The following is a 12593-nucleotide window of genomic DNA, read 5'->3' on the forward strand; positions in this document are numbered from 1 at the left end:
AATATTCATTTTTACACAAGTAAATCCAGCACCATATATTATACATTATTGCCTACAAGATAAGGGGGATGGGGTTTCACTAATCCTATATGTATGTCTCCTTTAACCACCATTGTGTCACTGTGTCACATTCCAGAACAGCTTTGCAGCTGGGAGAGCAGATGTTCAAAATATACTGTACTATTAAGACAATGTGCATTATGACTGACAAGGACCTGCAGGACGGTTGCTTGTACAAACAATGAGCTTCCTGGAAAAAGTCATCAGGAAGAAGCCCTATCTCAAATGTCTGAGGTATGCAAATCAGCATCTAGACAAGTCAGTGGCTTTTCGGAAGCAACTTTGGTGGCCTGATGACGTACAAACGGAAAACTTTGGGCACAATCACCAAAGGTTTGTTTGGAGGAAAAAAATTTGGAGTAAAATAATAATTTTAAAAATGACTATACTTCTTCTCAGGACAAGTTGAAGTGACAAAATATCCAAGAAGAGCAAGTTTGAGAGACTGCTACCATGACTGTACTGCAAAATGACATTTTTATACAGGCAGATTAGGGATAGATTTCAGGTTAAAGTGGACCTGTCACCCAGACATAAAAAGCTGTATAATAAAAGTCCTTTTCAAACATGAAATCCAATTTCTTTTTTTTTATTAAAGCGTTCATAACTGTTTTTAACATTTAAAAATCTCAGCTGTCAATCAAATATTGCCTTAGGCATAGAAGCAGGGCAAGAAATTACTTTCACTTTCCATTCAGCACTTCCTTTTAACCACAAAATGGCTACTGCCTGCTTGCTACAATTATGAATTCCCAGATGATGGAAACAAGATTCAACTAATTTATACAGTGTAATTAAAGTTCATTTTGCTTGACTAACATGATCATATAGGATTTGGAATAATATTTTTTGGGTGAGAGGTCCCCTTTAAAGTAAAAAAATATTTATTCTTAAAGTAGGCAACTTGAATGTATTAGACTTGCACTTACCCCATATGGAACTCATTTCTGTCTGTTCCCGAATTACAGATGCATCTAAAACACTGGACACTGCTGAGGTGTCAGCGATCTGAGAGTTAAAGCTGCTCTGAAAGGAGGCGTTTGTCATAGATCGCCTTGATGCAGACTGATGGCTGGATGAGAACTGCCTGCTGCTGTTGTGCTGCTGCCTTACAGATCTGGCAAGGAATAAACAATTGTTTGAGAAACTGGAAGATAAATATCCACTTGTAGAGAGAGAGGAACAAAAATACTAGGGATGCACCGAATCCACTATTTGGGATTCGGCCGAATCCCCGAATCCTTGGTGAACGATTCGTCCGAATACCGAACTGAATCCGAATCCTAATTTGCATATACAAATTAGGTTCAGGAAAAGAAAAAGTGAAAAAAATTCTTCTTTTGTGATGAAGTCACGCGATTTCCCTACCTGCCCCTAATTTACATTCGCAAATTAGGATTTAGATTCGGTTCGGCCCGGCAGAAGGATTCAGCCGAATCCGAATCCTGCTGAAAAAGGCCGAATCCTGGCCGAATCCCGAACCGAATCCTGGATTCGGTGCATCCCAAAAAAATACTAATCTTTACTTCTTTAACCAGGCTTGCACAATATATACACAAAGTGGTTTACCATATTTAACCTTATGTTAAAGGAAAACTATACCCCCCAAAATAAATACTTGAGCAACAGAAAGTTTATATCGTATTAAGTGACATATTAAAGAATCTTACCAAACTGGTATATATACTTAAGTAAATATTGTCCTTTTACATCTCTTGCCTTGAACCACCATTTCGTTACAACTGTAACAGGAAGAAGTGTGGAAGCAAGAGACAGAACTCTGTCTTTTAATTGGCGCATGTGACCTAACAAGTATGGTTTGTTTGGTATGTTTATGTGCACAGTTAATCGTATGATCTCAGGGGGCGGCCCTTATTGTTTAAAATGGCAAATTCTATTTATGATTACCCAATGGCACATACTACTAAAAATGTATATTATTATGAAAATGGTTTATTTACATGAAGTAGGGTTTTACATATGAACTGTTTTATGCAATATCTTTTTAGAGAGACCTACATTGTTTGGGGGGTATAGTTTTCCTTAAATATTTATGAAACCACCGTTGCATTAAACAGAATGTGAGCTTGTGATTGACCAAAGATTAAAGTGTAATGTGGAAATGGATCATTTATGGTTCTATCGCTGTGCTAGTTGAATAGCAGCACCAGAACATTTTCAATCTGCTGCACATACAGGGCTAAACATTCAGCTGTAGTAAATAGCAGGAACTCTTAGATAAACAGTTTGCTCCACTAAACTAAACTTTAGTACCTTGCAGTAAACGTAATCCCAGCTGCAAAATGCACTTGTATCAGCCCCACTCCTGAAGGGCTGCCCCCTTTCCTTCGGCATCAAACAGATGTAGTTCTCCATGTCAAGCGCCTGTGCAGTTAATGCTTGGCATTCAATGATGACGCTTGGGTCATGGCTAGCCCATATGTCATGTCTGACCCTCAAATGCCAGGCTTTCATCATGACTGATGGTGCTGACAAAGAGGGAAGAGGAGCTGATAATCAGATCCCATTCCCATGATAGCATTCTTCCTACATATCTACTGAAGTGTTGTAGAAATAGTTTGATTCTCCTTTAATTTACATATGTCCATGTATAAAACAAATGTACACAGTCACACTGGTAGTCTATAAAATCATATTAGGAAGGTGTTTGACCATTACAAGAGTGGTAGCCAGGGCATGCCCTAATCATGCCCACCATTACTTCTAGAGAGTTAAAAGCAGCAACTAGCAAGCTTCCTACATGACTTATACATTAAGGGGGCTATTTATAAGGACAGAGACACACGATCAGATTCGGGAAGATCAGTCACCCAGCGACAAATCTCCTCTTCTTCAGGATGTCTTATCTACCCAAACTGCCTTCCCGCCGGCTAGAATGTAAATTGTCGGCGGGGTGTCACCTGGAGCACTTCATTTTCCAAAGTCTCCCGAAGTTTCCTTGTCAGGTGACTTTGGAAAACTAAGCTCTCCAAGTGCCATCCAGCCGGTGATTTACATTCTAGCCGGCGGGATGGCAGTTTGGGGAGATTAGTCGCCTGAAGAAGGGGAGATTTGTCGCCGGGCGACTAATCTCCCCAAATCTAAGCATGTGTCTCTGCCCTAACAATTCATCGAAAAACAGTATAAAAAAGCGGTGAAAATAAATGGTGAATTTATCAAGGTGTGTTTTACTTAATGTCATGTGAACGCCAGATTTGCTGCTGCCATTTTACACTGCTTTAGAACTTTGTTCTGGCGGAAGTTGCTAAAAGAAAAAGCACATTAAAGGGGAACTATCGCGAAAATAAATATTTAATATAAGCTTCCTCATACTGAAGAAAGAAACTTTCTAAATACAATAAATTAAAAATTCTGCATTGTTTCTGAAATAATCAATTTATGTTCACTATTCCTATCTCAGCATCTTTTTCTCTTCATTCTGTCTTCATGCAGCAGTTGGGTGTCAGATATTCATTGACAATTAGATCCAATATATCTTATAAGGGGGCTCCCTTTCCTAACAGATGTATTAGAGCTCACTCAAATAACTGATTCCAGTCCAAACAAAATCTAACAAAATAACTGCCTTTTGCACAAATTCTGCATGTAGAGAGACAGGCTTTCTGGTAATTTTAATAGAGCGAGCTCTAATACAGGGGTCCCCAACCACTGGGCCGCGGCCCACAACCGGGCCATGGACATACTTAAACTGGGAAGCCAAGTCCGAATTTGATGCGGAGGGCATGACATTTTATGCTGTTGAGTCCGAATTTGACGCGCCACATGCAGTTTATACCCCCCCGTCCTTGAAAAAAAATCAAGGCTTTACACCGGTCCCTGGGGAAAAAAAGTTGGGGACCGCTGCTCTAATACATCTTCTAGGCAAACGGAGACCCCCTATAAGATATATTGGATCAGTCACACTTACTTTAATTTTCGCAATAGTTCCCCTTTAAAAATTACACCATTTTTACACGGGGATGCCTGGCCATTGTTTTATACCACATAATAAATCTGCCCCTAAGGCAAACGGTCCAATGTGTGGTGCTCTGCCAGCAACATTTTCTGACAAAATGCCATCTGTCGCCCCAATGAGCATTAACTAAGTGCAAGCACAGGTTCAAGTCATACACATTGGATTTGCATGTTTTCAAACACTACGGAGGCATGCTAAGGTTCAAGAAAGACTTCATTCAGGTCTAAGAAAAAAGAAAATGCGATTGGATGCTAATGTAGCATTTTATATACATAGCATTTTGCATACATAAATGCTACTGAAGCTTACCTGTGAGAGAGAGCGCTGTCATTAAGACTATCGTCGGCATAGTTTCCAGTGCTGGTCTTCAAACGAAGACTGCGCCGCGACATTCTTGGAGAATCAAAGACCGGAGCCAACTTATGAATGGTCTCAAAATCAAGGGCTTCTGTCGAATAGCTTGAGCTGCAAACATTAAAAACCACCAAGCATTAAACTACTTAACATGCCTATTGTCTTTCAGAAAGTAACACTGGACAGAATCATAAGGAGATCAGTTCTGTAGAACACTCCAACAATGAATGTGTATTCCTTCAAGATCATGAACATTTTCAATGTAGAGGGCAAAACTGTTTTTTCTCTGTGCATTGTGCCTTTTTCAAGGTCTGAACGTACTGATATTTGACCCACAGACTTCCCATTCAGTCACATTGTAAAGCTTTTGGCACTTTATGTATTTTCTCTCTGGTATTTCAACATTAAATTCCTGTTCAAATAAAAACAGCATCAATATATTGTACAGGTAGTGGACATGTTATCCAGAATGCTTGGGACCAAGGGTTTTCCGGATAAATGGTCTTTCCACAATTTGGATCTCCATACCTTCAGTCTACTAAAAAATGGTTTTAATATTAATTAAACCTAGCAGGATTGTTTTGCCTCCAATAAGGATTCATTATATCTTAGTTGGGATCAAGTACAATGTGCCGTTTCATTATAATAGAGAAAAAGGAAATCATTTTTAAAAATTTGAATTATTTGTCTATGGGAGATGGCCTTTCTGTAATTTGGAGCTTTCTGAATAATGGGTTTCCGGAGAACAGATCTTATAGCTGTATGCAGTAAAGAAGTGATGTTTTGTGTTTCAATCCAACATGGCTTTAGTGCCCTGACTACACTGGGTTTGAGGCAGCACACATATTTAATAGGCTAGAGCAGGATTTCATTTGAATGTAAGGATCACTGCCCCTTAAAGCAGTGCGGCCTTTACAGGTTTCATTCCCCTTTAACAGAAGTTATTGCTGGGTTGGGGGCAGCATAGGGGCATAGCAATATGGAATAATACGGACACATGGATGGATTTTAATAGGAAGTGTGTCACTTTGGCTTTAAACACACAGAACTGCTTCAATGCTTCTAGCAACAGGTTAAGTATATCTAAAGCCCATGTCAATGCCTTCATTATACGAAGCACTTCTTCTAAACAAGAACCATTTACAGTTCCCACGAAACATCTGTTTGTCTTCTCCAAATGGGGAACACATGCAGCTCACACAGCAGCTGTCTGACACACTGGCACATTTGTAAGCAACTCAGAAAAACCCAACTGTCATGCTGCGGACTCTCCCGTTTTCTTATGAGAGGTCTCTTTCTGTTGCCAAGCTATACAACAGGACTACAGTTACAGGAGGTTACATGTTACTGAATGTGAAAATATAAATAATGAAACCTTCTGGTGTACAACTCACTGCAGTGCAAATGTATCAAAAAGGCAGTTCCCCTTTACATTAACTTTTAGTTTAATGCAGACAATCTTTTGTGGTTACTGAATTTTCAATTTACAGTTTGGAAATTTCAGAAGTTGCCTGGTTACTAGGGTCCAATTTACCCTAGCAACCAGGCAGTGGCTTGAATGAGAAACTGGAATATGAAAAGGAAAGGGCGCGAGAGGACAATTTAACATTGTAACCTTACAGAGCAATAGTTTTTGTTTTTCAGCTAGGGGGAAGAACATAGGCAGAAAATAATACAAATCATTTAAAAATAAAATTTGCTATAACATGTAAAACTTAAGTTGAAAAATGAACAACCCCTTGATGGCATATGATTGCTATAGCTCTTACTTGGCCGGTAGATATTTGCATAAAACTTGTATCTAAGTAACTCTTGGCTATCATGGGCGATAATACTCCCCTTGTTTCCCCACCAACTATTTACATTTTAGCAGGGCAAACAAATATCCCATGTGCCATTGACCTAAATGTACAAGGGGGTTCTATTTCATATGGCAGCACCATCAAACATTTACATGCAATAGGTAGATACATTGGACTACTCAGACAGGTTGGCAGCTATTAAAGGAAACATTTCATCATTTTGTAAGCAATTCTGAGTAATATGTGGTGTTGCTTTTACCTGGTGCTAAAAATCAATATCTTAAAAAATAGCACCTTTATTGGAGCTCCCTATAATGTTCACTGGTCCCTGTTTCAAATGAGGGGTAGGCGTGTCCTAACAGTCCCTGCCAGAAGCACAGTAGGAGGGGGACAGCCAATCACAGCCCTTCAGTCACACAAGCACAGACAGGCTTCAGTTCCCTATCAGGTCCTGCTAGCTGCTGATTGGTTCCTGTCCTCAGGGCCGCCATCAGGGGGGTACAGGGGGGACTGTTGTCCCGGGCCCTGTGGTTTGGGGAGTTAAGGGGGGCCTGCATCAGAGCTCCGATGACTGGCTTCTTGTGTTCTGATTCGCCATGAAATGTAAGTCCCGGTAAAGCCACATGCGGATTGGTTGGGAGAAGTTTGAACCTCCCCTCTACTTTAACCAATCACCATGCGGGTTTACCGGGACTTACATTTCACTGGCGAATCAGAGCACAAGAAACTGAAGATACCGGCATCTGAACTCCCTGGCTAAGGTACGTGCAGTTTTTTTTTTCTTTTAACTTGTGGGGGCCCTGACCAATTGTTTATTTGTTTATTTTAAATGTATGGGGGCCCTGGATAATAGTTTTTTTTAAATGTGTGGGGGGCCTTTGCTATTTTTTTTTTTTTTTTAAATGTGTGGGGGCCCTGACCAATTGTTTTTTTGAAATGTGTGGGGGCCTTGCTAATTGTTTTTTTTTAAATGTGTGGGGGCCCTTTGCTAGTTTTTTTTTTTTGAAGATGTGTGGGGGCCCTGGCTAATTGTTGTTTTTTAAAAAAAAGTGTGGTGGCCCTGGCTATTTTTTTTTTTTTAATTTGTGTGGGGGCCCTGGCTCATTGTTTATTTTTAAAATTTGTGGGGGCCTGGCCACAAATGATTTTTTTCTTTAACCACCACCTGACACCAAAACTTGTAGGAGGGGCCTGGGCACCAAAGTTATTTTTTTAACTCGTAGGGGGGCACTTAATGTTTTAATGCCTGTGTAATGCCTGTGTCTTGTGTGGCCTTCATACTAAGGGAAGGGTGGCGAGGGGGGCCCAGAAAATTTTGTTGTGCGGGGCCCCGTGATTTCTGATGGCAGCCCTGCCTGTCCTACAGTGCAGTGAGCTGAGAGCCGCCGGCTCCCCTGCACAGCCTGGGAATTCAGGGAGCAGGAAGTGGAAGCGAAGGGAGGGATTATTAGGGTTTTTACAGAAATATTCAATAAAACAGCCAGAAACACTACTTTTTCTAATTCTAATCTAATTGAGTATAATAAACTGGTACAGTCTTATTTTTTAAACAAAACGTCTCCTTTGTTTCATGGTATAGGGCTGCTGGTCTAAGGAAGTGAAAAAGCAATCCAATGCCATAAGACGAGTTAAAAGAGCAAATATAGACTGGCAAACCATTTAGGGGCTTGCACAAGCATATATTTTTATTTAACCTCTAGCTAATTAAAATGAATTGTGCACAGGTCTTAAACAAGCAGCCAGAGCATTCAAATGGTTACAATCAATGTTCCCTCTTTTTCCTTCCCGGCTATGTGCGGGAAAAAAAACAAAAATCTTTTGTGCGCACATTTTAAACGTGTGTGTGTATTTTTAAAAATGGTGTGCACAAGTCAGATAGATGCAAAATTTAGTGTATTCACACAAATTTCTTTGTGCTATCCACAATTTGCGGTGTCTGCTGTACTCAAAAATTGCACAGTTTAGAGGGAACGTTGGTTACAATGACATCTGGCAAATGTAATAATGTGTAAATGCCTCTCTGTATGACACATCTTCACCCATTAATAGCATTTACTAAGTGCCAGCCCAGTCCACAGTGCAGTATAATAAAAGGCAAACGGATACAGGGTGTGATTTTCCTATGTAAATTGCTATAAACCTCAGAGTAACCAAGGTAACATACGAATGTAAACAGAACACATGAACATGCGGGCAGCTCTCGAGGGTGACTTCCTCCAATTAATAAAAGAATGAAAGCTTTTCAGACTCAGCAGAAAGACCATGCTTGAACAAATTTCTCAGCTAATTGGAATTATTAAAGGGAGGCTGGGAATTGTAAAACATTTGCAGGGCTACAGGCAATCCAATTCTGGCTATTTTGTAAGACTGGGCAAGCAAACAACCGCATTCCATTGCGCATACAATAATACGGACTGTTCTAGAGCAAAATATATAACACATTCCTCCATTGAACTAAAGGGATAGATCACCGAAAGGTGATTCCCCTTTACGTTAACTTTTTGTATATTATAGAATGACTAATTTTATGTAACTTTTAATTTGGTCTTCATTATTTATTTTCTTTTACATTTAAATTATTTTCCTTCTTTTTCTGACTCTTTCCAGCTTTCAAACGGGGGTCAATGACCCATCTAAAAAACAAATGCTCTGTGAAGCTACAAATTTATTATTATTGTTACTTTATATTACAGGTCAATTCATATTCCAATCTCTTATTCAAATCATGTTGCTAGGGTAATGTGTACCATAGCAACCAGATTGCTGAAATAGCAAACTTGAGAGCTGCTGAATAAAAAGCTAAATAACTCAAAACCCAGAAAAAATAAAAAATTAAAACCATTTGTAAATTGTCTCAAATATCCATCTCTACGTCATACTTACTCAAAAATTGAACAACCCCTTTAAAGGAGAAACAAACCCTTGCTTTTAAAATTATTTTAAAAAAATTAAGACTGAAAAATTGCTAATGATAGTACTTTCTATAACATACTAAATGTTAACTTAAAGGAGAAGTAAACCCTTGCTACTAAAATCCCCTACCCTACATAGACCCCCTCCATGTTCCCCCCCAGCCTAGTATTGCTAAAGCCTAGTATTGCTAAATACCCCCAACTCTTTACTTACCCCTCGGTGCCGATTCTCTCCAGTGGAGTTCATGGACGCCATATTCAGCCGCTTTGGTAATCTTCAGGGCTTCTTCCAGCGCATCAGCAATTTCCATGACTTTCGGTGCATGCGCAGTTGTTGCGAAACAGAAAATTGCTCCAACTGCGCATGCGCCACTTACTTTACGAAGATTACCGAAGAGAAGAAGATGGCGACCGTGAACTCAGATGCCCTGAATCTGCATTGAGTGGTAAGTAAAGAGTTAGGGGCATTTAGCAAAGGTACTACCTAGGCTGGGGGGGGGAGCAGGGAAGGGGGTCTATATAGAGTAGGGGATTTTAGTAGCAAGGGTTTACTTTTCCTTTCAGTTAACATTTAGTATGTTATAGAAAGTACGATAGTCAGCAATTTTTCAGTCTTAAAGGGGCCGTTTACCTTTGAAACAACTTTTAATATGATGTAGAGAGTGATATTCTGAGACAATTTGTAATTGGTTTTCATTTTTTATTATTTAAGGTTTTTGAGTTATTTAGCCTTTTAGTCAGCAGCTCTTAAATTAGCATTTTAAGCAATCTGGTAGCTAGGGTCCAAATTACCCTAGCAACCATGCATTGATTTGAATGAGAGACTGGAATATGAATAGGAGAGAGTCTGGATAGAAAGATGAGTAATAAAAATTGCAATAACAATAAATGTTTAGCCTTACAGAGCATTGCTTTATAGAAGGGGTTAGCAATGCCCATTTGAAAGCTGCAAAGAGTCAGAAGAAAAAGGTCAATAACTATAAAAAACATACTAAAAGTTAACTTAAAGGTCAACCACCACTTTAATTTTATTTAATAGTTTTTTGCAGTCTTTTGCCACTTTTGAGCTTTCACATGGAGGGTGGATCATTGAGCTGGACAGTCAAAAACAATTACTATGCACGGCTACAATTTTAGGGTTACATTTTATTAGTTATTTTCCCTTTTCTAATTATGCCGGATACATGACAACATGGGGTCGAGCAGAAAGCATGGATTCTCACCTGAGAGCATAGGTATAGCCAGTGTTGTCTGGCAGACACTGAGGGGGAGCATAGGTATGAAGATGGGAATAATCCATTCTCACCGTTCTAGATCATACTGCAACAAGCATAATGGAAAGGAATGGTTACTTCCTGATATGGAGGCAGCAAAAAGTTCTGCATAAAGATATATTATTTAGGACTAACAAGGCTCCTTTATGCTGGTGGTTTCAATGCTACAGTGCATGCTCCAAATATGCATTGTCCTCACAAAGCTTTAAGACCCTATGTGCCTTTAGCATTACCTTATATGTGACAAAGGGCACGTAATACACAGCAGCAGTAAAGTTAAAAGCAAACAGAGCGGCTTCATCATTCACACTCCTCTCTTACAGTAGTATCCAGTTTATGTGAAACACAAGCTCCCCGACGGGAATAAAGAGGCACACCCATCCCAAAACAAAACCTGAGTCACCCAGATGCTGGCAACTTGTCACAAATTTGAAAATGGTGCGGTTTTTTTTCCCTCTCTCTTTTGGGATTGTTTTAGGCACATGTTCAACCTGCTTTTGGCTAATGTGAAAAGGCAGAAATGTTTTATAAAAACATGCAACGGCCCTAAACCCCCCTGTAAGCTGTCTGCTGCCAGGTTGTAGCTTTCACAATTACAAGTATGTTCAGACTAGGAGTGATGAAGCTGCCTTATTAGTCATCAGCATTTCACAACTGAACACTCCTGTTTCCCTCGCTGGGCGCATACCAAACAAGATAATATGTAGGACAGCAGACTATAAGCAAACACAGATATGAGGGCTGCAGTTACAACTGTAAAGTTAATATATAAGAAAGAAAGGGCAAGTGATCCTTACAGCAGTTGCAGACACCAATGTACAGGTGTGATATCTATTCTCAAAAAAAGAAAATTCTGAATATGCAGCTTTCCAATATACATATGTTCAATGGTTTTAAAGGGGTTATTCACATTTTAGTTAACATTCAGCATGATGTAGACAGTGATATTCTGAGACCATTCGCAATCTGTTTTCATTTTCTTTGCTTTCCAGTTTGCATTTAGCAGTTTGGTTGCTAGGGTGCAAAAATTATGTTAGCAACCATGCATTGATTAGAATAAAAGACTGTAATATGGATAGGAGAAGGCCTAAATAGAAAGACAAGTAATAAAAATTATCAATAACAAATTTGTAGTCTTACAGAGTGTTTGTTTTTTATATGGGTCTGTGACCCCCATTTGAAAACTTGAGAGTCAGAAGAAGAAGGCAAATAATTCAAAAAGTATTAACAAAAAAAAAGAAGATCAATTGAAAAGTTGCTTAGAACTACAGTAGCCATTCTATAACATACTAAAAGCAGTGAACCACCCCTTTAAAGTTATTCATTGAAAGCTGTATCTGTCTGTCGCACTCTGTAGTCTCTGCCCAGGTGGTTCTGACTTTTGAAACAATGTAGCAGAAGTTAGCAGACCCGTGAAGCAGCAATGCAAGGCTGACTTATGCAACATTGTCGCAAGAGAGCCAGCAGTGTGATCAAGGACAGGCAAATACTGTTTTTCTATTGCAACTAAATTTACAAATAACTTTATAATGTTTAATCCACGCATACTGCAAAGTTGCTTAAAGGAGAAGGAAACCCCCTGGGCGCAAAAACCCTCCCCCCTCCCCTGTGTTGCTTCCCCTCACTCCTCCCCCCTGGCCTACTTGTCCCGCTGGGCAAATGCCCCTAACTTGTTACTTACCCTTCTGCGCCGGTCCAGTCCAGGGAGTTCACAGACGCCATCTTCTTCCACGCGCGTCTTCTTCCTGCTTTGACCGGCGCATGCGCAGTAGGAGCATTTCGCCGGTACGAATCTACTGCGCATGCGCCAAAAGTCACGAAAACTTTGTGACTTTTGATGCATGTGCAGTAGATCCGTACCGGCGAAACGCTCCTACTGCGCATGCGTCAAAACGCCGGTCAAAGCAGGAAGAAGATCGCGTGGAAGAAGATGGTGTCTGTGAACTCCCTGGACTGGACCTGCGCAGAGGGGTAAGTAACAAGTTAGGGGCATTTGCCCAGTGGGACAGGTAGGCCAGGGGGGAGGAGGGAGGGGAAGCAACACAGGGGAGGGGGGAGGGTTTTTGCGCCCAGGGGGTTTCCTTCTCCTTTAAAGGGGAACTCAACAAAAACAAACTTATGCTTTTTGAAAAGTAAACAATTTCAAGCAACTTTGCAAATATACAGAAATTAAAAACTATGCAGACTTTTTACTGGTTTCTGACAGTTCCCTAAG

General features: G+C 40.0%; 1 protein-coding gene across 21 annotated transcripts in view; it reads right to left on the reverse strand.

Annotated features, from left to right (window-relative positions):
* The window catches only part of sun1.L (Sad1 and UNC84 domain containing 1 L homeolog), a 49509-nt gene that overhangs the window by 27027 nt on the left and 9889 nt on the right, over positions 1–12593 (reverse strand). For 17 of the 21 annotated variants that reach the window (XM_018236392.2, XM_018236404.2, XM_018236391.2 and 14 more), the window contains exons 2-4: positions 10328–10424; positions 4346–4501; positions 990–1177 (exon numbers count right to left, since the gene is read on the reverse strand). In XM_018236392.2, the coding sequence (XP_018091881.1) occupies positions 990–1177; positions 4346–4501; positions 10328–10404 (421 nt within the window). In that variant the 5' untranslated portion in view covers positions 10405–10424. The remainder of the gene's footprint in view (positions 1–989; positions 1178–4345; positions 4502–10327; positions 10425–12593) is intronic. The other 4 variants (XM_018236398.2, XM_018236393.2, XM_018236399.2 and 1 more) reach the window with 1 other exon arrangement.

The sequence above is a fragment of the Xenopus laevis genome, chromosome 9_10L (assembly GCF_017654675.1).
Source record: "Xenopus laevis strain J_2021 chromosome 9_10L, Xenopus_laevis_v10.1, whole genome shotgun sequence".
Classification (NCBI taxonomy): Eukaryota; Metazoa; Chordata; class Amphibia; order Anura; family Pipidae; genus Xenopus; species Xenopus laevis.